The sequence below is a fragment of the Denticeps clupeoides genome, chromosome 4 (assembly GCF_900700375.1).
Source record: "Denticeps clupeoides chromosome 4, fDenClu1.1, whole genome shotgun sequence".
NCBI classification, from domain to species: domain Eukaryota; kingdom Metazoa; phylum Chordata; class Actinopteri; order Clupeiformes; family Denticipitidae; genus Denticeps; species Denticeps clupeoides.
In genome coordinates, this window is record NC_041710.1 from 1526845 (window position 1) to 1551713 (window position 24869).

The 24869-nt window shown below is 51.6% G+C and overlaps 1 protein-coding gene across 2 annotated transcripts; it reads left to right on the plus strand.

Moving 5' to 3' along the window:
- Nucleotides 1-6504: 6504 nt before the first annotated feature.
- On the plus strand, nt 6505-20739 carry ephb3a (eph receptor B3a). 2 transcript variants are annotated; one of them, XM_028975855.1, is made up of 15 exons: nt 6505-6803; nt 10061-10125; nt 10979-11651; nt 11914-12069; nt 12274-12609; nt 14401-14525; nt 14854-15010; nt 15089-15197; nt 15784-15836; nt 15937-16059; nt 16584-16831; nt 17088-17303; nt 18195-18344; nt 18677-18870; nt 19844-20739. In XM_028975855.1, exons 1-15 carry the CDS (start codon nt 6719-6721, stop codon nt 19956-19958), a joined length of 2805 nt encoding a protein of 934 aa, XP_028831688.1. In that variant the 5' UTR covers nt 6505-6718; the 3' UTR covers nt 19959-20739. The 2 variants fall into 2 exon arrangements, with proteins under 2 accessions (XP_028831688.1, XP_028831687.1); XM_028975854.1 differs by having other exon boundaries at nt 14854-15197.
- Nucleotides 20740-24869: the final 4130 nt, after the last annotated feature.

The following is a 24869-nucleotide window of genomic DNA, read 5'->3' on the forward strand; positions in this document are numbered from 1 at the left end:
GTGCTCCACACTTGTTGACAACACAGACATGAATATAAACAGTTTCACTGCTTTGATGTGGGGCTTTTCTGCACATTTCTGCACATTGTCAGCGTGAGGGTGTAAATGCTGATGTTCATGCAGGGTCTGAAGACCCATGCTGGGCATCCACACAGTCAGCGTACCTTCATCTGAGGAGAGCAGCAGGCAGGCTGGGAAACTCATCACAAGCACAACATTTCAGGCTGATCCTCAGACGTTTAACCAGCCATCATGGAGCTTCACTCTGGCGGAGAAGCTGGGAGGGAGAGTTCGGGCTTTAAAACGCGACGCTGGGAGGCTCTGGGATCTGGAAGTGATTCCTGGAGTGAATTCCTGAAGTGTCCCATGTGTACAGGGAGGAGGGGCTGCAGGAATGTGGGGTTTCAGGAAATGTATCTGAGGCGCGTGGAACAGGCTGAATTCTGTTCTCTGCGCGGTTCCTCCACATGGACACTGGAGGCTCAACCACGGCACACTGGCTTCTAAAAAGTGGTCTTCATTGTGCTCAGTGTGTATATAAAGAAGAGATGTTGGGACCAACTCTGATAGACAGCAGGGACCCTGAGCTCCATCTGTCAGCAGTGAACGTTCTCCAGGACGCCTTGAAGGCCATGACGAAGTGGCGGGGCGCAATGACCCCGTGACCCTCCTCACCCACCTGACCCGTGAGGATATAATTCAGTCGTGAGGAACAGAAGAGAAGAGAACAGAAGAGAGGCGAGACAACGTGGCTCCAGCATGTCAGAATCGGTTGGTTAACGCACGTGAGGTGTGATCACAGCCGGTGCTGTAGTCTGGAGATCAGGGGGCTTCATGTCATTCAGCCTCTGACTGGACAAGCTTCTCCACTAAATGTACATTTACCAGAAGCCCTTAAAGACAGTATTTACAGGGACCGTCCTCCTGCTCAGGACCACGATGGTAGTTAGTGGGGGTCCAACCTGGGACTTTGGGGTCTTCTGGTTGGCAGCATTTACGGTACTTGCTGGTTGAAAGTGGTGAGAAGTGACTTCAACCTCTGCGCACCGCTGGGCGCTTCTTACGCGGCAGCTGAGGCTCCTCCCCCACCTGCTGGTGCACGGTGACGATGGAGCGGGTGGCGTGGACGTCAGCGTTCATGTTCTCGCTGGTGCCAGGAGAGGCAGAGTTCAGATCTTGGCGGTGGTTTTGAGTGTGTGTGTGTTTGTGCCTTTAGATTGATGGTTTCTGAATGGATGTGTTTTCAGTAGATGGGTGGAGGGATGGGTGGAGGGATGGATGGATGGATGGATGGATGGATGGATGGATGGAGGATTTAAATAGAAACATAATCAACCAATCAATGTTTGCTGTGGAACCGCTGGCTCGGCGAGAAATTCCATTTTACAGATGGGGTTTAAATTTAAAGGCATAAAAGATGACAGATTAACACAGCTGTCATGGTTACAGCATGATGTGAAGATGCAGGACAATCATGTTTTATTTTACACTCGCTCACCCACACACGAACATGCATGCATGGTTACCGAAGCTGCAGGAGCAGAAGTGGTGCTCGGAGTAGGTGGCCACTGCAAGGAACAGACAGTTCACAACTCGGCGGTGGTTTCCATCATCAGATCTAACAGTGAACTGACTCTGCCGTTCCAGATGGTTCCTCACGACAGAACACTTCTAAAGCCATATGAAGGACTCATCAGCAGGACTGGTGGTCATGGCCATGGTGGTGCTGCTGGTGGTCGAGGGGGGGGGGGGGGGGGGGGTTTGTGCTGCTGGAGCTCTTGGGTCTGAACTGCTAATGAGCGATGAATCCATAAGTAGTCAGACTCAGGTCAGACAGAGACTGTATCACCTGTCATGGCCCAGCCTGAGATCACCTGTCCATCAGCACTGAAGATGTGCTTTACGCAGTGGGCTGATCAGAACCGCCCGATCCAGTTCTCCTGGTGGGTCTCAGGCCCATTGTAGATGTAAATGTGGTCTTCAGCTCAATCAATTGGGGGATGGAGAACATCTCCAGATGGAGATCCCACAAGGAGAATCCAGATGTCCACGTACTCGTGACTTGTAATAACCTTCACCAACAGAAACATTTCTCTCAAAAATATTGTCATAAACCTGGAGTTTAGATGCCTCCTCTGCAAACATTTATTTTCTCCACTTTGAAACTGAGTGTCGTTCACTCCTTGATGGAACGTGGATTTATTCTCAATGGTCCCTCATCTGTCAACTTCCAAAATCATGCTTCACGCTCACTTTTGCTCAGCTCTTCACTGTAGTCATGGAAACAAAAGCAGTATTTTTGGTGACGTGGTAGAGGAAACGCACGCCGTGATCCTCCTGGCCGGGTGAACTCCCGATCACACCTGAGTCCCCCCCACAGCTGTTGTCCCCACGGAGAGGAGTCACTCAAGCGGTATGTCTCGGTGGGCTTTAGAGCCGCTACAGAAGACAGCCCTCTCTGGACACAAGGAACAACTTCTACATTTACAGTATTTACCAGACGCCCTTATCCAGAGCGACTTACAATCAGTAGTTTCAGGGGCAGTCCCCCTGGAGACACTCAGGGTTAAGTGTCTTGCCCAGGGACACATGGAGGAAAAGAATGGAAGAAACTTCCAGGGTAGCAAGAGCAGCAAACACGAGTGCAGGAAGTCCAGTATTTATAAGATTGTCCATGCTGATTCATGAGTCCGTTTTTTTTGGATTGGTGGGACACAACAACAACAACAACAACAACATTTATTTCAACAACCACAACAACAACATTGGTGGATTGGTGGGACCTGGGTCGTGCCGGTGGCAGTAGTCCATGCCTGCACCATCTGCACCTTTCTGGTGGTCTCATCACTGGACTCTGGAGGTGGTCTGGTGGGCTTGATTCAGTGCCTCGGAGGGAACAAACAGAATAATAATAATAATAAAGTGAAGTGATTGTCACATGTGATACACAGCAGCACAGCACACGGTGCACACAGTGAAATTTGTCCTCTGCATTTATCCCATCACCCTGAGTGAGCAGTGGGCAGCCATGACAGGCGCCCGGGGAGCAGTGTGTGGGGACGGTGCTTTGCTCAGTGGCACCTTGACGGATCGGGATTCGAACCGGCAACCTTCTGATTACTGGGCCGCTTCCTTAACCGCTAGTCCACCACTGCCCCGGCATTGGTGGCAGCGGCAGACGGTGGCATCGCGCGACCGGTACGGAAATATGTGCCTATTTGTGTAATAGTGGCCGGGTACCATAACTAGGACAGCGTTACTACCTCACCACCAGCCTCACCTTACGGGGCAGTGGTGGCCTAGCGGTGAAGGATCAGAAGGTCGCAGATTTGAATCCCGATCCGCCAAGGTGCCACTGAGGTCCCCGTGATGAAGGTACCGTCCCAAAACACTGCTCCCCGGGCGCCTGTCATGGCTGCCCACTGCTCACCAAGGGTGATGGTTAAATACAGAGGACACGTTTCATCGTGTCACTGTGTGCTGTGCTGCTGTGTCTCACAATGACAATCACTTCACTTTCACTTTACTAGTGTGAATTTAACACTGTCTGTGTTTGACAGGGTGACTGTGTGATAAAGTGGACTTTAACAGAAGAAAGACGTGTCATACACTGAGAAAACAACATCATCAATGCATTCGTTTTTGGAGCACTTTGAACGCTGATTGTGGAAATGAGATGTGAATGATCAGCAACTTTCCTTTTTTCCCCTTTGTCCACTAGATGTCCACCTTGTCAACTGTTGCAGTGCGACGGGTCTACGGAGGAAGACAGTAGAAATGTCACCATGTTGTCCCCTGGTCCCGCCCACTTTTGTAACAGCGCCGCATGCGGCTCACAGCGTGGGGCCTGGCTGGACGCGGCTGCGTTGGCTGGTGGTGTGAAAAATTCACGCTTGGTGCGATTAGACGTTGTTCCGAGGGTGGAACAGACCCTGGTGTTGCAGGCTGAGTTCACGGCCTGAGAGGAGGATTCTTATGACACATGAAGAAGCTGGACAGAACCATGGAGAGCAGATGGAGAGCCCTGCACGGTTGGCTGCTGGACCACTCGCTCGAAAACAGAGCTAATGTTCATTCCTGAGCGGCTCTCCAGCCGGTTCTCTGAAGGTTCTGGCTGCAGCACGTGGTGGCCAGAGTCGGACCGAGTGGCCAGTCAGCACGTGACGGGCAGATTTCGGCTGTAAAATGAGCCGATCGTCAGCTTTGCGAGGCCTAATCTCTCCTCAGCAGCGCTCCAGAGATGAAGTCCTCCACCGCGCAGCCGAGAGAGACGCAGAAGCGGCTTTAACCGGAGATTAGCGTCACAACATGGAGAAGATGGAACACAGAGGCCAATGTTTGGAACATGTCTCCTCATCCGACCAGGGGGGCTGGAGTTGGGTGCTCGCCATAACCGCCATTAGCATCAACGCTGCTGGGACGCCCAGCCAGTGACACATAACTCACAAGCGTGGACCATGTCCACAGCAGCACGGTGACACGTGAAAAAAAAACAGCATTGTGCACCGGGCCAAGGGGCTTCTGGACTTCAGGTCTGACCCCCTGGTCTTCTGACGTCCAGAAAGCCCTCGCTCGGGTCTGAATGCTCCTGTGGTGGAGGAGCTTTATTTCCCCAGATATTTTAAGAGGCGGTCTGTGGTGCACCAGTGCCAGCATTCGGCGCCACCACCTCCCTCTCAGCTGCCGCGCTTTCCAACTCGTAATTGAAATCTTTGAAGACGCGCACGTGCCAGGCCGACACACACCGACACACACCGAGCAGATGCTCAGCCGTTTCTGCACCTTTGTGCTCGTATCTGGAGTGGGCAGAGTGGGCAGTCTGGCTCGGCAGGAGTTCATCTGTTGGAACAATCACACAGTGCGCCTTTAAGGCCCCAAAAAAAGAGAATTAGCGCCATTAAAACCCTGGACAGATTTTACAAAATCACTCCTGCTGCTCGCTTGTCTTTTTCAAATTGGAGGAAACAAAAACTCGAACGAAACACGTGGCCCTCTGAATTCCACCTCAACCAGCCACCATCTTAAAACAACACCCGGACCGCCATGGGCACCTCATTCTAATTACAAACATAGAATAAAGAATAGAACGGGCCAGATCAGGACCAACTGCATTCTATCTCCACTCTTTCTCGTTTAGTGCCAATCGGGGCCTGTTGGGATGGTGGCAGGCAGCATTAGAACATCCTTCATGCTCCAACTGGTGTTCTGTGGAATAAAAGGGCTTCGAGGTGATAGATCCACTTCACTTCACTGTTGTTCTTTGCCTTATTTGCATTGGGAACGCGTCCCACACTGATGTTCTCCAGATGTTCCTACTCAGCATACATCTGGTGTGTTGGTGCCTGGATCCTCACTGGATGCCCTTTTTATAAAAGGTTGGAGAGCCACAGCTCGGATTGTGAGTGTGTGCGGCAGTGACAGCATCCCATCTGGGTTCCGAGCTCTCGAGTCGGTTGAAGAGCCTGTGAGGCAGCGCCGCATCCGATGACCAGGCCTCCTCTGAGAGTTGAGGAAAAGCCGAGCTCAGCAGACCCGGGACTTCATCACTGCAGGAGAGGCAGAGGGGCAGGCAGATGCTGGAGAGAGCAGGAAGCCCGAGGAATCTGGAATTCTGGAAGAGGACCAAGCTTTTTGGTGTTGATGGTGATGATGATAGGTAAATCTTTAAGGGGCACAGAGTTCTCATAGCAGATCACAAAGCTGAAGAGCTCGTGATGTTCATTTTTATACCAGCATTAATACTGAAAATCTAGCAATAATATCAATTATACAATAAAGGCAGGACAATCAGATCCGGAATGTGGTCATTTCATCCACACAGGTGCCTGATTTGTGTCATCCTCCGGTCATTCGGCAAACTCTACCCCACTCACTACCATCGTGTCCCTGTGCAGGACACTGAGTGTCTCCAGGGGGACTGTCCATGTCACCACTGGTTGTGAGGCGTCGAGTTAATGCTGTAAATGTAAACGGAATGTCAGCGGAGATCTTTGGCAGCGTGGAGATCAGGTCCATTACTCAACTCATCGGGTGGTAGTAGCCTAGCTGGTAACACACTCGCCTATGAACCAGAAGACCCAGGTTCAAACCCCACTTACTACCATCGTGTCCCTGAGCAAGACACTTAACCCTGAGTGTCTCCAGAGGGGGACTGTCCCTGTAACTACTGATTGTAAGTCGCTCTGGATAAGGGCGTCTGGTAAATGCTGTAAATGCTGTATCTGATCGGGGAGCTTTCTGGATCAGACTGATTTCACTCCGTCCTTAAAGCGTCTGGAGCTTATTTTAACTGACCTCAATCAGTTCTAGGTCACCAACAAGTTCTACAAGATGCGAGCTATGAAGAGCTGAGGAAGGGAGAAATGGAACCTGGCCTGACCTGACCTGACTAAAAGAAAAGGGAATAAAAAAGGGGAACAGATCGGCGCGGTCCCGTTCATTGTAATATAGAAACGAATGACAGTAAGACGCCGTTGTGGAGCTGATCTCAGATCAGCGGACTAACGGGTCGGTAACCGGCTTCCTCCTCCTCCTCCTCCTCCTCACCGCGTTCCTCTCCCGACTCACTCCTACGCGTAGTGGCGGAGAAGCAACAGCTCCCGAGTGTGTGTGTGTGTGTGAGAGTGTGTGTGTGTGTGAGTGTGCGTGTGTGCGCAGGGCAGCGATGTCCAGAGGAGATCCTCCGCTCGCCTTCTGATCGGTTCTGTTCGGGTTGGAGATGAAGAGGATGAGGAGGAGGATGGTGGCGGAGTATCTGCTGTCCGTCTGCGGCTTCTTTCTGCCCGCGGTGTTGGGCGTTGAAGGTACATTTCTCATTCCCGTCGCGTCGCGGGGCTCTTATTGCTGGGACCGTTAATTAGATTCATTACAGCATGCATATGACTCCATGCTCCAGGTAAAAGTCCGGTCCGGGCGTTTCAGTGAGACAAATTGTCGCCCTTTGTGCTCCGCGGATTTTCTGTCGTCGTGCCGCCTGCAGGGGGACAGCGAGGCTGTAAAACACTGAAGGACACTGATGTGTTCGTCTGATGACATGTGTGACTTCATTAGAATCACATCCAGGGTGGGTCTACTATGCATCAATCAATACGACCATCAACACACACACACACACACACACACCATTACTGGTGGAGTGTGTGTGTGTGTGTGTGTGTCCAGTAGCGAGTTAAAGACCAGGTTGCACTCAGCAGCAGGATCTGGCGAACCTTAATTATTTCACTGATCATATGAAACCATCTCCTCATTATTATCATCATCACAATTGTGGTAGTGTTTTAGTAGTATGTATGGTAGCATGGTAGTAGTATGGTATGAGTATGTAAGGCTGGTGATTAGCCAGTAGTAGTATGTAAGTGTTTATGAACAGGGATGTATGGTGGTACTATGCAGGCAATATGGAAGGAGTAGGGAAGTATAGTGGTAGTATATGAGTATGGTATTAGTACGCTGGTAGTATGTGAGTATGGTGATAGTATGCGGCTAATATGGTAAGAGTAAGATAATACAATAATTCAACGATATACAGCGTTAGTATGTGAGTACGGTGGGAGCATGATGACAGCACACTGGTAGTAAGCCAGGAGTAGGAAAGTACGGCGGCAGTGTGTGAGTATGGTGATAGTATGCTGTTAATATGGTATGGTACGAGTAAGGAAATACAGCATTAGTATGTGAGAATGGTGGGAGTTGGGAGATAGTATGGTAGGAGTATGGTATGAGTAGGGAAATATGATTGTAGTATGTGATTACAATGATAGCACGCTGGTAGTATGTGAGTATGGTGATAGCATGCTGTTATTATGGTATGGTATGAGTAAAGGAATATGCCATCAGTATGTGAGTGTGGTGAAAGAATGCTGGCAGTATGGTATAAGTAACAAAATACACCATCAGTGTGTGAGTATGGTGATAGTATGCTGCTCTTATGGTATGGTATGAGTAGGGATGTATGGTGGTAGTATGTGAGTATGATGATAGTGTGCTGGTAAGTTAAGTGAAGTAATTGTCACATGGTATGGTGTGGTATGGTGTGGTGTGAGTTGGGACGTATGATGGTAGTGTGCTGGTAATAAGGTATAGTGTGAGTAGGGATGTATGGTGGTAGTATGTAAAATCAGCAGTAAAGCGCTGATTTATGGTGAGAGTAGGGACGTATAGTGGTAGTATGTAAGTATGATGATAGTGTGCTGGTAGTAAGGTATGGTGTGAGTAGGGACGTATGGTGGTAGTATGTGAGTATGATGATAGTGTGCTGGTAGTAAGGTATGGTGTGAGTAGAGACGTATGGTGGCAGTGTGTGAGTATGATGATAGTGTGCTGGTAGTAAGGTATGGTGTGAGTAGGGACGTATGGTGGTAGAATGTGAGTATGATGATAGTGTGCCGGTAGTAAGGTATGGTGAGAGTAGGGACGTATGGTGGTAGTATGTGAGTATGGTAGTATGTGAGGGTGGTAGTAGCCTAGTGGGTGACACACTCGCCTATGAACCAGAAGACCCAGGTTCGAATCCCACTTACTACCATTGTGTCCCTGAGCAAGACACTTAACCCTAAATTGGGGGGACTGTCCCTGTAACTACTGATTGTAAGTCGCTCTGGATAAGGGCGTCTGATAAATGCTGTAAATGTAAATGTAAATGTATGATGATAGTGTGTTGGTAGTAAGGTATAAAGTGAAGTGATTGTCACATGTGATACACAGCAGCACAGCACACGGTGCACACAGTGAAATTTGTCCTCTGTATTTAACCATCACCCTGAGTGAGCAGTGGGCAGCCATGACCGGCGACCGGGGAGCAGTGTGTGGGGACGGTGCTTTGCTCAGTGGCACCTCAGTGGTACCTTGGCGGATCGGGATTCGAACCGGCAACCTTCTGATTACGGGGCCGCTTCCTTAACCGCTAGGCCACCACTGCCCCGGGTGTGGGTAGGGTGAGAGTAGGGAGGTATGGTGGCAGTATGTGAGTATGATGATAGTGTGTTGGTAGTAAGGTAGGGTGAGAGTAGGGAGGTATGGTGGTAGTATGTGAGTATGATGATAGTGTGCTGGTAGTAAGGTATGGTGTGAGTAGGGACGTATGGTGGTAGTATGTGAGTATGATGATAGTGTGCTGGTAGTAAGGTATGTTATGAGTAGGGACGTATGGTAGTAGTATGGTGGTAGTATGTAAGAGGGGGACCGCTACATGGGCAGAAACGATGCAGCATGTTTTTCTTTCGTGCTTGGCTGTGCTGATTGGCTGGGCTGCAGTGATGGGTGGGGCTCGCCGCTCAGTATTCCATGCAGGCCAGCCTCACCTGTCACCCTGTTTGTCTGGCGCGTGGTCAGATGCCCCGCCCACTCTTGGTTAACACAGCTGCGCTACAGCACCAGCCTCAGCAGCACAGCACGCCTCTGAAGTGGGCGTGTCTTACCCCAGCGGTCCGGTGGAGGTGTCCGATTGGAGGACTGACCTGCCGCACATTCAACGAGTAAAATGCAGATTACGGACAGCGTGTGTGTGTGTGTGTGTGTGTAATGGGGCTCTATGATTGGCGCTCTGCGGGAGGCTGACTTGTGCTTCTGCTGAACTGCGTGTGCAGAAATAAACGACGTGCAGGAGGAGGCAAACGAGGTCGTTACAGGGCGATCAAAGCCGCAGCCTTTAAATCAGCAGTAAAGCGCCGCCGCATTCCTGCCTAATCACCCAACCACGGAGCCACCTCTGCACTGTGTGTGTGTGTGTGTGTGTGTGTGTGTGTGTGTGTGTGTGTGTGTGTGTGTGTGTGTGTGTGTTGTGTTGTGTGCGTTGCTCTGCATATGCATATTTGCATTTGCTGTAATCAGCTGAGTTGACGCCACGCTCTGAATATTTCATGCGAGGTTTGCAGATCTGCGTGTTGCGTTAATTCGAATCGAGTCGCTCGGCCCTCCTCCGCACCCACGTACAAAGTGAATAAAACATCAGCGGCGTGGAGCTCGCGTTTCCGCTCCCCGCGATCAAAGTTTCATGGCGACAATAAATGTCCCCGGGGAGGTGAACGCGTCCTGATGCATCTCACCGTGCTTCTCTGTTCAGAAACGCTGATGGACAGTAGATGGGCGACCACTGAGCTGGCCTGGACCACGTATCCAGAAAGTGGGGTAAGGAGACTGTGTGTGTGTGTGTGTGTGTGTGTGTGTGTGACTCGAAATCAATGCACACTGATTCTGGCCTTAATCAAACACCTCTCACACACACACACACACACACACACATACACACACATGCACTGGAACACTAACACAGCTCCGCCCCTCCCAGGCAGAGCAATTTGTCTTCAGGAATGTGCATGCGAACGCAGTCAATGGAAACGGCGGGTTGCCATGGAAACAATCGGAAGCAGTTCGGTTGTGTGCGCGCTCGCTGTCTCGCATTTCAAAAAGCCATACATCATCCGGAGCGTCCGCGGCCACGCCCAGACAGCCCCTCCACCGCGGGAGGCGGGGCCACGGCGGCCCGCCTGCCAGGAACGCACTTTAGGAACGGGCATAAATACGAGCGACCATTTGTGTCACTGCGCGCAGCGGGTGATCGGCGGTCACCTTCTGCCGCCGCCGCCAGCCATCGATCAGCGGGGCCACGCAGCTCCAATTACAACGTCACCTTCCACTCACAACACATTTCCACGCAATCACACGCAATTGTAGGGCCTAGTGGGTAACACGCTCGCCTATGAACCAGAAGACCCAGGTTCAAACCCCACTTGCTAACATTGTGTCCCTGAGCAGGACACTTGAGTGTCTCCAGGGGGGGACTGTCCCTGTCGCTCTGGATAATGCTGCAAATGTAAATGCAATCACACGCTGTCACACAGGAAACGCCCGGTCACAACGAGCGCACATAAACTCCAGACGGGTCGTTATCACGTTTTCGGGGTTGTGTCCGTGGAGGATGGAAGTGGGCGGAGGAGTGGGCGGAGCCCGTCTGTCACTAACTGGGTTCTCTGCCGGTCAGTGGGAGGAGGTGAGCGGCTACGACGACAACATGAACCCCATCCGCACCTACCAGGTGTGCAACGTGAAGGAGCCCAACCAGAACAACTGGCTCCGGTCGGACTTCGTCCCGCGACGCGGCGTCCTGCGCGTCTACGTGGAGCTCAAGTTCTCGGTGCGCGACTGCGCCAGCATCCCCAACATCCCCGGCTCCTGCAAGGAGACCTTTAACCTCTTCTACTACGAGTCTGACGCCGACACGGCCACCCAGACCAGCCCGTCCTGGAGGGAAAACCCGTACGTGAAGGTGGACACTATCGCGCCGGACGAGAGCTTCTCCCTGCCCGAGTCCGGACGCGTCAACACCAAGGTGCGAAGCTTCGGCCCGCTGTCCAAGGCCGGCTTCTACCTGGCCTTCCAGGACCTGGGCGCCTGCATGTCGCTCATCTCCGCCAGGGTCTTCTTCAAGAAGTGCTCCACCACCATCGCCAGCCTGGCGGTGTTCCCCGAGACGGCCACGGGCGCCGAGACCACCTCACTGGTGATCGCGTCGGGGACGTGCGTCTCCAACGCGCTGGAGGTGTCCGTCCCGCTCAAGCTATACTGTAACGGGGACGGCGAGTGGATGGTGCCCGTCGGCTCCTGCACCTGCATGCCCGGGTACGAACCGGCCATAAAGGACACGCAGTGCCAGGGTGAGTGGTCATGAGTGTCTCTCTCTCTCTCTTTCTCTCTCTCTCTCTCTCTCACACACACACTGGAGCTGCAGGGAGAGATGATCCAGATCTCAGAAACAGATGGATGATGAAGGAATAGATAGGGAGAGTAAACAGAGGGGGAGGAGCTCACATGGGTGTGAAGTAGAGTGAAGGGGCGGGGCTACACGTTATGAACTGCCCGGAGGATGAATACACACACTTTGATGATGATGATGATGATGATGATGGTGACATTCAGCCTGCAGCCCCGGGTCCTTTAAGCCAGATCAGGGTCTGGAGCTCTGCCTGCCGTGTCCGCGGAACAGCCGGACGCCGTCCCGAGCCTCCACCGTCTGCTCCTGCCAGAGCGGCTTCTACCGCGCCGACAGCGACGCCCCCGACTCACCCTGCACCAGTAAGTAAATTTGCTGCGGACTCCCACCCTCAGGACTGGTCAGCGCGGTGATGCGTTGTGGGATTTTCAGTTTTGAATTCTGCCTGATGTGTCATGGTGGCCACGCCCACTTGGAATAAAATGAACCAGGTCCCAATTCATGCTATTGTCATGTGTAAACATACATTGTTATTGGATCCTCATCATGTGATGTCATGTCTGCAGCCACACCCTCAGCTCCACGGAACATCATTTCCAGCGTGAATGAGACATCAGTGTCTCTGGAGTGGGCGGAGCCCAGAGACCAGGGTGGTCGCCATGACATTGTTTACAACATTGTGTGTAAGAAGTGTGAACACCGCGGAGAGGCGTGCACCCGCTGTGACAGCAACGTGAAGGTGTTACCACGTCGGCTGGGGCTGGCGGAGAGGCGCGCTGCCGTACGGAACCTTCAGGCGCACACGCACTACAGCTTCGAGATTCAGGCCGTCAACGGCGTCTCCGCCAAGAGCCCCGTGGTACCAAGCTATGGCACCGTCAACATCACCACCAACCAAGCAGGTGAGCAGCAGGACATACTCACTCTCTCATACTCACTCACCCACTCACTCTCTCATACTCACACACATACTCACTCTCTCATACTCACCCACTCACTCTCTCATACTCACACACATACTCACTCTCTCATACTCACTCACCCACTCACTCTCTCATACTCACCCACTCAATCTCTCATACTCACTCACCCACTCAATCTCTCATACTCACTCACCCACTCACTCTCTTATACTCACTCACATACTTACTCACTCACTTACACATTCATGCACACACTCACTCTCTCATACTCACCCACTCACTCTCTCATACTCACTCACCCACTCACTCTCTCATACTCACTCACCCACTCAATCTCTCATACTCACACACATACTCACTCTCTCATACTCACTCACCCACTCACTCTCTCATACTCACATACTCACTCTCTCATACTCACTCACCCACTCACTCTCTCATACTCACTCACTCATACTCACTCTCTCATACTCACACACATACTCACTCTCTCATACTCACTCACCCACTCACTCTCTCATACTCACCCACTCACTCTCTCATACTCACTCACCCACTCAATCTCTCATACTCACTCACCCACTCAATCTCTCATACTCACTCACATACTTACTCACTTACACATTCATGCACACACTCACTCTCTCATACTCACCCACTCACTCTCTCATACTCACTCACCCACTCACTCTCTCATACTCACTCACCCACTCACTCTCTCATACTCACTCACCCACTCACTCTCTCATACTCACATACTCACTCTCTCATACTCACTCACCCACTCAATCTCTCATACTCACTCACCCACTCACTCTCTTATACTCACTCACATACTTACTCACTCACTTACACATTCATGCACACACTCACTCTCTCATACTCACTCACCCACACACTCTCTCATACTCACTCACTCATTTACACATTCATGCACACACTCACTCTCTCATACTCACTCACCCACTCACTCTCTCATACTCACTCACCCACTCACTCTCTTATACTCACTCACATACTTACTCACTCACTTACACATTCATGCACACACTCACTCTCTCATACTCACTCACTCAATCTCTCATACTCACTGACCCACTCACTCTCTCATACTCACTCACCCACTCACTCTCTTATACTCACTCACATACTTACTCACTCACTTACACATTCATGCACACACTCACTCTCTCATACTCACTCACCCACACACTCTCTCATACTCACTCACTCATTTACACATTCATGCACACACTCACTCTCTCATACTCACTCACACTCAGACACTCACTCGCACACTCACTCACCATTCTTAACCACTAGATCCTGTTTATCAGCCATCATGGGCAGAGTGGTGTCCCCACCCACCACAAGGCACACAAACACATACACACACACATTATTCTCTCACACATCGACAACGACAGTCAATTTAGAGTCAATACACCGAGTGTACATTCTGTAGGACTGTGGTGGCAGAAAATGGAGAACCAGGAGGAAACCACTATGGAGCAGATGGGTTAAAAGCAGCGGACACATTTTGTTGTGTGCACCGTGTGCTATGTTTCACAAAGACTTCACTTTCATACATACACCGACAACACAACACACACATTTTTGCACAAATATATAGCAAAAGATGAATTGGAATTTGAGTAAAAATGTTTGATCAGAATACATTGTGTCCCCTGCTGCTGATGAAGACGTCACATGGACAAGTGTGTAAACGTTTGTGTCGGAGCGTAAAATCAACGCTTGTCCTCCCTACAGCGCCGTCGGCCATTCCCACCGTGCACCTGCTCCGTGCCTCGGCCGGGACACTGAGTCTGTCCTGGCTGCCCCCCGAGCAGCCCAACGGCGTCATCCTGGACTACGAGGTCAAGTACCACGAGAAGGTGGGCGTTCTTATGCATCTCTGCCATTGCCCAGACGCCCTTATCCAGTTGTGAGAGGGACAGTCCCCCCATCGGGGACACGACGGTAGTAAGTGGGGTTCGAATCTGGACTCCGCTACTACCAGGCCTGATCGTTTGTCGTGGTTTGGGGGGGAAGGAGCCGCGGTGACAGTCGCTGAACTGATTATCGGCTGTTTAATGGGAATCTCTCGAGTGAAATCAGTCTAATCCCTCGGCCATTAGCGGCGCATTACGGGGACATTAGCGCCGCCGGCGCCGGTTTAATTGACCCGATGCGTAACCAGGCTGCGTGTTGTGTGGTCGACAGGACGACGCCTTCACACACACGGTCACCGCCCAGCGCACCTCCGCCCGGGTGGAGGGGCTGAAGGCCGACACGCCCTACGTGGTGCAGGTGCGCGCCCGCACCGTGGCGGGATATGGCCGCTACAGCGCCCCCGTGGACTTCAGCACCAACCAGCACAGTACCGGCGTTTTACTTAACCGTCACCAACATTTAAGTCATGTGTCGAGCTCGTCTGATTGGTCGTCTCGTTGCCTAGGCGACCCAGAGACGTCGGTGCAGGACCAGCTACCCCTCATCGTGGGCTCGGCCACTGCGGCGCTGGTGGTGGTCATCGCCCTGGTGGTGATGGCTGTGATGTGTCTGAGGTGGGTAACACCAGACAGAGAGCGTTGTGTGTGTGTGTGTGTGTTCCTCTCACCCCACCCCCAACACACCAGCTGAGTTGTGTCCACGCCAAAACAAACCCCTCCCCCAGTCCTCTTTTTCTTTCTTTGTGTGTGTGAGAGTGAATATGTGTGGGCTTATATGCATGTGTTAATCTTCTGTGTGTGTGTGTGGGGGGGGGCACTCGCCTAAGCCAAGCATTTCAATTGTAGATGAGATGCTAATTAGCAGCCCGTCATTGTTCGCTCAGGTTGGGGAGACAAAAGGATCCCACACACACTGAATTCCAACAGGGTGCACACACACACACACACACACACACACCTCAGCTGCTGCAGGAAAGGCTGGACAATGGTACACACACACACACACACACACACACCTCAGCTGCTGCAGGCGATGCTGGACAATGGCACACACACACACACACACACACACACACACACCTCAGCTGCTGCAGGCGAGGCTGGACAATGGTACATTAAGCAGCAGTTGGAACGACGGGTTTGTGGCGTTTGCGTGGGACGTGTCCCGGTCCTCCTGAGCATGTGACGCGTCTCGTTTCAGGAAGCAGCACACCGGATCTGAGCTGGAGTACACCGAGAAGCTGCAGCAGTACGGTAGGACGTTTCCCACGACGCACTGGGGCCGTCGTCACATTTCTCCTGGTGCATCTTCGCGAACACGATCCGGGTTTTGTTTTTTTGTTTTGCTCTTCAGTCACTCCGGGTGTGAAGGTCTACATCGACCCCTTCACCTACGAGGACCCCAACGAGGCGGTCCACGAGTTCGCCCGAGAAATTGACATCTCCTGTGTCAAGATCGAGGAGGTCATTGGGGCAGGTAAACCTACATGGCTGCCAAGCCCGCAGCTCCTGACCCCTCCGGTCGGTCCAGACGGACCAATTCTTTACTGTTCAGAATCAGTCGATCATAGACATCGACCAATCGGACGAGCCGTCCTCTCATGAGCTCTTTCTGCTGCTGGTTTCCACTTCCTGGTCCCTCCCTTCTCTTTTCTGTTTCACCTTCTCCACCTCCACACCCATCTCCTCTCAGGCCCTCAGACGAAGGTCCTCCCCGCCCTGAAGCTGCTGCATCCTCATTCGTCTCCAAAACTCCTGCGTCCACCCCTCTCTCCATCCCTCCATTTCCTCCCTGAGCACTCCTTCTCTCCCTGAATCCGTCCTCCTCCACCCTCCACAGCACAGTCTTCCTCAGACCCCACCCCTCATCCAGACCACGACCTCTTCCTTGGCCCTGCCTTCCTCTGCTGGAGGTCTATCAAGTGATTTACCCAGACCCCTCCCACTAGCCCCACCCACCTCCCTTTACCACACCCTTTTGTCGTTCACCATGTGCTGCAGGAGAGTTTGGAGAGGTGTGCCGCGGACGCCTGAAGCAGCCGGGCAGGAAGGAGATCGCCGTGGCGATAAAGACGCTGAAGGCGGGGTACACTGAGAGGCAGAGGCGGGACTTCCTGGGCGAGGCGGGCATCATGGGGCAGTTTGACCACCCCAACGTCATCCACCTGGAGGGAGTGCTGACGCGCAGTTGTCCCGTGCTCATCATCACCGAGTTCATGGAGAACGGAGCGCTGGACTCCTTCCTCAGGGTGAGGGCAGCAGTGGGCGGGGCATAAAAAGAACGTTCCATCGTGTTGTTAAGTGGTCCGCGCAGATCGTTGTTCGCATTACCGCTGTGAAGGACTGTTTTTTTAACAGCGTGACACACACATCTCACAGAGCAGGACGCTGAGGCTCCGCCCCCACGGTCACCATCGTCCAGCCGGCGGCAGATCTGAGGATAAAAAGCCCCCGGCAGGACGCGTGTGTGTGTTTCTCACCCCTGTTGTGCCCTTTACGCCCCAGATGAATGACGGGCGCTTCACGGTGACCCAGCTGGTGGGGATGCTGCGTGGCGTCGCCGCAGGGATGAAGTACCTGTCCGAGATGAACTACGTCCACCGGGACCTGGCCGCCCGCAACGTGCTGGTCAACAGCAACCTGGTCTGCAAGGTGTCCGACTTCGGCCTGTCCCGCTTCCTGGACGAGACGTCATCCGACCCCACCTACACCAGCTCACTGGTGTGTACGTGTGTGTGTGTGTGTGTGTGTGTGTGTGTGTGTTTATTGGTGGGACACCCCGCACGATTCTGTGTGTGTGGTGGTGCCAGTGGTGGCCTGGTAGGCGGGGAAACGGACTCGTAATCAGAAGGTTGCGGCTAGTCTTGTTGTTGTCAATGATGAAATAATGCAGGAGTAATGCTGCGATTGCGTATTGCTGAAGTGACGTCATCGGTGCAACAGGATGGGAGCGACAGGAAATAGAAAACGTGATATAATAACGTGATTAAATGAGAAATAAATAACGTCACGTCTAATTTTGTTGAATCATTTTCTCATAAAAACACATGAGGCATTTCTGTATAGTTTTTATCTTGTAAACCATATTTAGTACAATTTTTATTCATCAACAATATTACATGAAATAAGCCGGTCACGTGACAATTTACGTTGCATTTACAGTACAGGCCAAATGTTTGGACACCTGTTTTCACTTATTTCACCTTTTTTTGTTAAGTACAGAACTCCACATGTGTTCATTCATAGTTTTGATGCCTTCAGTGAGAATCTACCAACGTAAATGGTCATGAAAATAAAGAAAACACGTTGAATGAGAAGGTGTCCAAACTTTTGGCCTGTACTGTATATTGCGTCTTGTGTTGTCTTCATCGTGTCCAAAACGTTAGTTCACAAAGATATTATAAATTTTGTTGACAAAAACAACACTAGTTGCGGGTTTGAATCCCGGACTGCCAGGGTGCCACCGAGGTCCCCTTGATGAAGGTCCTGTCCCAACACACTGCTCCCCGGGCACCTGTCATGGTACCCACAGCTCACCAAGGGTGACGGTTAAATACGGAGGACAAGTTTCACCGTGAGTGACCAACAATAATAATCACTTTCGTTCCGCAGGGCGGTAAAATCCCAATCCGCTGGACAGCCCCTGAGGCCATCGCCTTCCGGAAGTTCACATCTGGCAGTGACGTGTGGAGTTACGGCATCGTGATGTGGGAGGTGATGTCGTTCGGCGAGCGTCCATACTGGGACATGAGCAACCAGGACGTGAGTCTCCACCTCCACCATTGGTGGTATCCTAGTGGGTAACACACCAGTTTCAAACCCCACTTCCTACCATCGTGTCCCTGAGCAGGACACTTAACCCTGAGTGTCTCCGGGGGGGGGGGCTGTCCCTGTAACTACTGATTGTAATGATTGTAATGCCACAAATGCCTTCACCCCCACAAGTTCAGAACATCACAGTCATCTTAAACATCCAGCAAACGTTTCACTCGCACAACACACACACACACAAATGATCAGACAAGATGAGGATCAATTCTGCAAGAATTCACCCAGCAGCCAGGAATGAACGTTCTGGAACGTGCACGTTGCAGGTGATGAATGCGGTGGAGCAGGACTACCGCCTGCCTCCGCCCATGGACTGTCCGGCGGTGCTGCACCAGCTCATGCTGGAGTGCTGGATGAAGGAGCGCAGCCAGAGGCCCAAATTCGGCCAGATCGTCAACACGCTGGACAAGCTGATCCGCAACGCGGCCAGCCTGAAGACGCTCAGCGGCTCGCAGTCCGGGTGAGTCCGCGCTTCTCTTCATGCCGGGGTGTGCCTCGGCACCAGACACTGCACTGAAACTCCGGTCGCGGTTGCCATGGCAACGCAGCGGTCTGCGGACGTGTGCAGAGCACTGCGTTTCTGTGTGTGTGTGAGAATGTGATGAGGGAGATGAGGAGACACGGAATGAGCCGAAAGTCTATCATTTGTGTTAATTTGCATTAATTAGTGTTAATTCGCTTGTTAATGACTTCAGAAATGTGGGCGATGGGAAATCAGCTTCACTTCAGGTGCGGGCCGTGTCTGGCGGTGTGTGTGTGGACCAGGGCGACGCCCCCTGAGAGAAGTCGGGTCATGTGATTTTTTTTTTTCTCCTCTCTCTGTGATCGTGCTCGTGTAAACAACACGATCTCTGCCCCTGATTGGCTCACGCTGACATGCGGTCCTGGACCACAGTCACGTCATAAAAAGGGTGATAACGCTGGACTAAACGAGAGACGTGGTCTTTTCAATGGTTTTAAGAGCTGTCTGTCTGTCTTCTTAGTTGTCTACACGTTTTATTTGATGTTACTCAGGTAATTCTTGCACTGCCTGTGTCCCCTTGGCGGTTAAGGAAGCGGCCCCGTAATCAGAAGGTCGCCGGTTCGAATCCCGATCCGCCAAGGTGCCACTGAGCAAAGCACCGTCCCCACACACTGCTCCCCGGGCGCCTGTCATGGCTGCCCACTGCTCACTCAGGGTGATGGGTTAAATGCAGAGGACAAATTTCACTGTGTGCACCGTGTGCTGTGCTGCTGCTTCACATTGTGTTGCACACGGTCACCGTATGTCAGTACGTAACTTCGTTTAAACGTTACATGTAGCACCAGGTTCCGGAAAAACGTGTATATAACATATATATAAATCTATGTATATATCTGAAATGACAATACAGCTCAGCTTGAACTGCATTTGAAGATATGGATTTGAATTGTGTGTGTGTGTGTGTTCTCAGGGACCTCTTACGTATCGGAGGGACTCTGCCGATCCACCAGAGGAGCGTATCCACACTGGGAGGAACTCAAGATCTGAGACAGGAAATGAGCCAAACTCTGCCCATCCGAGTCTGAGACAGACAGACAGACAGACAGAGAGACAGATGGATGGACGGATGGAGGCGTTTGTGGATTTTGAGTGGAACAGCACCATCCTGATCATGGAGGGTTCCTGTCATTCTTCCGCTGGGCTTTGTGTCAGGACAAGGGACGTGGCCGGGCCGCCCAATACAGACTGCAGTCATACTCATTTTGGACGGGATTGGCGATGGCGTTCCGGTTCCAGCGTTCCATCCGGACTTCTGTTCTTCCATTCTGTTTGCACTGAGCTCTCCTGATGTGGGTTTCTGTGTCTCAGGTTGTGTTGCATGCCTGCATGGGTTCTGTAGTGGGGAGGAAACGTGAAACTCCTTCGTCTGTCCCGCCCTCCAGACTCAGGGGGGGCGTGACCTGATGCAGGAATTTAGACTTTTAACGCTGAAAACGTGGAACCGGAAGAAAAGCAATGTCCCGTCTTCATATTGAAGAGGAGGAAGTGCGGCGGTGCCGAGTTGCTGCAGTCGTGGGGGCGGGGCTTAAAATGATCTGGGGATCAGGGTGGCGCTGGACTGCAAGTTTGGGCTGAAAAGTCCCAGTTTGCGTGTTATTAGATTTAAATGTGTGTGCGTGTGAGAGAGAGAGAGGGAGAGAGACAGATTCAGCGTTATATGCATGCCAGGCTGGAGGTTTTGTGGTGGAACCGTGTGAAGATCTGCTTCCGTAGATGTTATTCATGGACGATACCCTTCAGTATTTAATTTTATTCCCTTCTGTAAAAATGCATCATTCGTAAAGACTGAATAAAATTTTGAACCGATCTCTGATCCGATCTGTCGGAATTTCCCGGAATGTTAATTAATTGTGGGTGATCAGAGCCGCCCCGTTTCCCATGAGCATCTTGTCTCTGATTGAGTCGGATCTCGCGGCTCAAAGCGCCGCCGCTGCCGCGTTTGATCCGTCCAGCGACATCAGTTCCTGTCTGAGTGACTGACTGCCCAGATCTCCTGCAGGACGCCCAGCACAGTAAGGCCCCTTTCATCTCTGTCATCGTTCATTTCCACTATCAGCACCATGTCAAGAGGAGCTTTCATCTTCGCCAAGCCCTCAGGCACTTCAGTAGCCCCGCCCCTCGGCAGACCCCCTGTCACCCGGTCATAAGTTCCGAAATGTGGTACAAATGAGCCGATCAGATCTTTGCGGTCCTAGGTCAAGGTCACTGAGTGTCACTGGTGGGTGAGGAGTGGTCCCTCGTGGAAATTCCAGATTCGCTGGTGGGCGGGACAAAAAATGGCTGCCAATGGTCCACGCCAGTTCTCCAGAGTCCATTAGCATGTGAACCAAGCAAAGAAAGCGATTCAACGTCCTCCAAGAAGCTCATCTCCACTGTCATGGGACCTGACCTGCATCTAGAGCCCCTCATGTCACTTCATGACATTTACAGCATTTAGCAACTTACAGTCAGCAGTGACAGGGACAGTCCCTTTGGAGACACTCAGGGTTAAGTGTTCAGGGACAAAAAAAACCTGGGAACCAGGCGTGTTACCTGCTGGGCTACTACCAGTTGTTGACTGTAGAGCGCACTGATCTCCATGGGCGTGTGGGTGTTATCGTTGAAGCCCATGGAGGAGGAATCCTGCAGGAACCCTGCTGCTTGCTGTCAGTGAACAGAGCAGATTGGGTTGTGGTGGGACGCCGTTTCTGCTCTACACCCAGATGAAGAGACCCAGCAGGAGGTTCACGCGCGAGCCTTTTAGCAGGTGCAGGAGAGGCGTTGAAGCTAATGCTAAATGCCCCGTGCTTCTCCGAGGTGGTCTGTAGAGCCATCAAATACGTTTTCCCACTTTCTGATCCTGTCCCCCCGTCGCTCCCGTCCCTGGACACCTGCCCGTCACTTTGATCCACGAATGGCATCTGCCATTTAATGCCTGTTTAGTCATGTAGCCAAGCTGAGTGGGATTTAACCTTCTGGTGCTGTCATGCCGCTGGGCTAATCTCCACTCCCAGTCTGCCGAGCGGCTGCTCGTGCTGCTACTCGATGTGTCTGTGGACAAAGCGAGCTCTTTCACAGGGGGGTGGGGCTAAAGGTGAGGAGGTGAGGAGAGTGGAGCCGGCGGAGCTGATCGTGGGGAGGTGAATGCGTGTTGGGGAGCAGCCACGATGGGATCTGGCTTATGGGAGCTCGTCAGGGAAACGGGAGGAGGAACGATAAGTGACCCCCACTCGGCTTCGTGAAGCTCCTCTCCGCAGGGCACTTCACCAGCTGACGTGTGGTGTAGCTCCGAGGTGCTGACTCAGACCATTCCTCCTACAGCAGAGCAGAGACCAGCATCCACCATCCATCTTCCACGTCCACCAGCCACCTTTCACTCTCATGGTGGCGTGAGGTGTGTGCTCAGAATCCAGCCTTACATCCCCCGTGGGATAGATCGATAGATGCTCTATTGATCCGAAGGGAGATTTAGCAGGACCCTTCTTCACGGTTCCGATGGTCTTTAGTAAGGAATATCCGCAGGATGATATTCTGGAGAAACATAGATGCCTTTCAGCAGTGAGTTCATGCACAAGTGGCATTTAATCTTGTTTAGGGATAATTGAGAAGCAAATGAGTCTCATCAGGAAGCCTGTCATGAGTCTGTCAACCAGGCTAGAGTTGTTCTTCATTACTGTAGAAGACTAATTACTGCTTATGAGGGGTTTAATAAACAGAGAGGGACTCAAGTCACATACCACCAGCAGTGCCGGTGCCTGAGGTTGTGTGTGTGTGTCCAGGTCACTGTGTGAAGGTCACCTTCATCGTTCTGCTTCCTATCTGACCAGGATGAATTGCAGCATGATCATCAGCAGCGGTGTGTGTGTGTCCATCATATGGAACCACATCCTTCTGGATTTTGGTATACTGGTTCATTCATATGAACTGTTAATCAGTTCTGTTACCATCACAACACATGAGACCCACCCAGCTCCGCCCTTTCGAACCTCTCACACACCCACCAAATGAACACAGAATTCAATTCACATGCATCCACCAGCCTGACCATGGTCTGTCGGTTCAATGTCCTTTCACAGTTCCTCTGACATGAATATGGACGATTTGCATCTCTGCCGGACATGAAAAGGTGCCCCTCCCCCTCGCCACTCTGGCAGATCTAGATCGGAGGAGGACACGATTCTCCAGCGACGCTCCCATCAAAGCCCCGCCGCTCAAACGGCCCTTAATCAGATTCAGGGCTCTGAAAAACCTTCAGTGCACAAAGAGCCTATTGATATACAGTTGGTGTCAACAAAGGCCGACCTTTACAGGCTGGAGGGACTTAGGAGGGCGGAGGGACGGGGACAGAAGACTTGGAAAAGAGTCCAGGGCTGCCGTCCATCACATATGTGAGAGGTTAGCAGAAGAAGGTGAACTGGCGAACCGGATAATGAAATCATGTGTTGGGGTATGACATCATTTCCTGCTGTGGAACTCCGCTGTCGTCATGACACCGTCCCCCTGATAGCTTGATATATTATCGTGTTCCTTCGTAAATCTTTAGTTTGGACAGAAATTTCCGGATGAGCTCGCTCACACCCCTGACATTGCAAACATTGTAAACGGCCTGCACATTTCTACCCACAATGCAACTCTGTAAACTGGAGCAGCGCGCTCTTGATTACACTGTAACGTAAAAATCTGATCTGATGCAGCCGCTCATGTGAGCATCACAAGGCGACCGACTGGAAATAAAGTTACCGGTGGAGGGGACGGCAGATTAGATTAAGGGGACGTCACTGCAGACGGCAGATTAGATAAGAGGGGATGTCACTGCTGTCCTCAGGTGATTGAAAGACCGTTCTGATTGTGTGTGTATGTACACTATTCTACATGAAAATCATGTAAACACACCACTGAGTGGAGACATGTTGTTGAGTGAACTGAAAAAAACGATCACACACACACACACACACACATGAACACAGGCATGAGGCAGCACAGCATCTCTGTGAAACCCAGGTCACACAGAAGACACATTTTTGCTTTAATTTGGTTTTTGTGCACAGTGAACAGTGAGAGGGTGGATTTGCATAATTTACACGCCCCAGAACACACACACACACAAACACAGCAGAACGTTTAAATCAATACTGATCACATATATTGAAGAGATCTACATTTATTGTGATATTTAACATATGTAATCTACATTCAGCCATCTAAACCGGTGCATCTTCTCATGAGCACAGCAAAGTATTCAGTTCAACTCAATCTGATCAGTTGTCTCTGTAAAGAGCTTTATCTCCTCCAGCCAATCATCTGCCTGCATCTGCACGGGGGTTTTGCAGCACGCTGCGCCGATGGGCCGCAGGAACCGAGGCCTTCCACCCTCTCTACAGCAGGAGGGGGTTAATCTCCTAATTCCACAAAGTGAAATGTATATCAGACACTCGAATCCCACGGGTGGGGGTCCATGCAGGTGCCCCACAACCACTCGTGTCTGTCCTGATCGAGAAAATGTCATGCGGTAAGAAGTGATGAACACATGAATGTGTGGAGGGAGGTGATAATGAAACAGGAGCACCACTGCATTCCCTGACAACAGCAAGCCTGGGCAGCACTCTCGATAATAATTAAAAGATTAAAAATATCCGTCCTCCCTCGTGACCACCTCTGGGTGAGAGACACAGCAGAGCACGACCTTTTCTCAACCGCTTCTTCATAAATGGCCCATAAATTTAATGTGGCCGGCGGCCCAGTGGCTCTTCCTGTCCAGAGGAGCAGCTTCTGAGTGCCATCAAATGGAATCAGTTATTTGTGAGCTGGACGTGTGTGACGCTGGGCTCCACCCAGCCCCGATGCTCCACTTTAGCCTCCAACTACTGTCCCCAGACGGCTGGTGCTAAGGCTAATGCTAGTGGTGTCACAGATCACATTAGAACCGAGATCAGAGAGAGCAGCATCCAGTGGACCTC

What these genes read in the sequence shown, in the direction of transcription:
- ephb3a (XM_028975854.1), top strand. Translation starts at nt 6,719, where the DNA reads ATGAAGAGGATGAGGAGGAGGATGGTGGCGGAGTATCTGCTGTCCGTC. An exon ending in GGGACATGAGCAACCAGGAC is followed by an intron (nt 18,345 to 18,676) that starts GTGAGTCTCCAC and finishes TGCACGTTGCAG; the next exon opens with GTGATGAATGCGGTGGAGCA. An exon ending in CTCAGCGGCTCGCAGTCCGG is followed by an intron (nt 18,871 to 19,843) that starts GTGAGTCCGCGC and finishes GTGTGTTCTCAG; the next exon opens with GGACCTCTTACGTATCGGAG.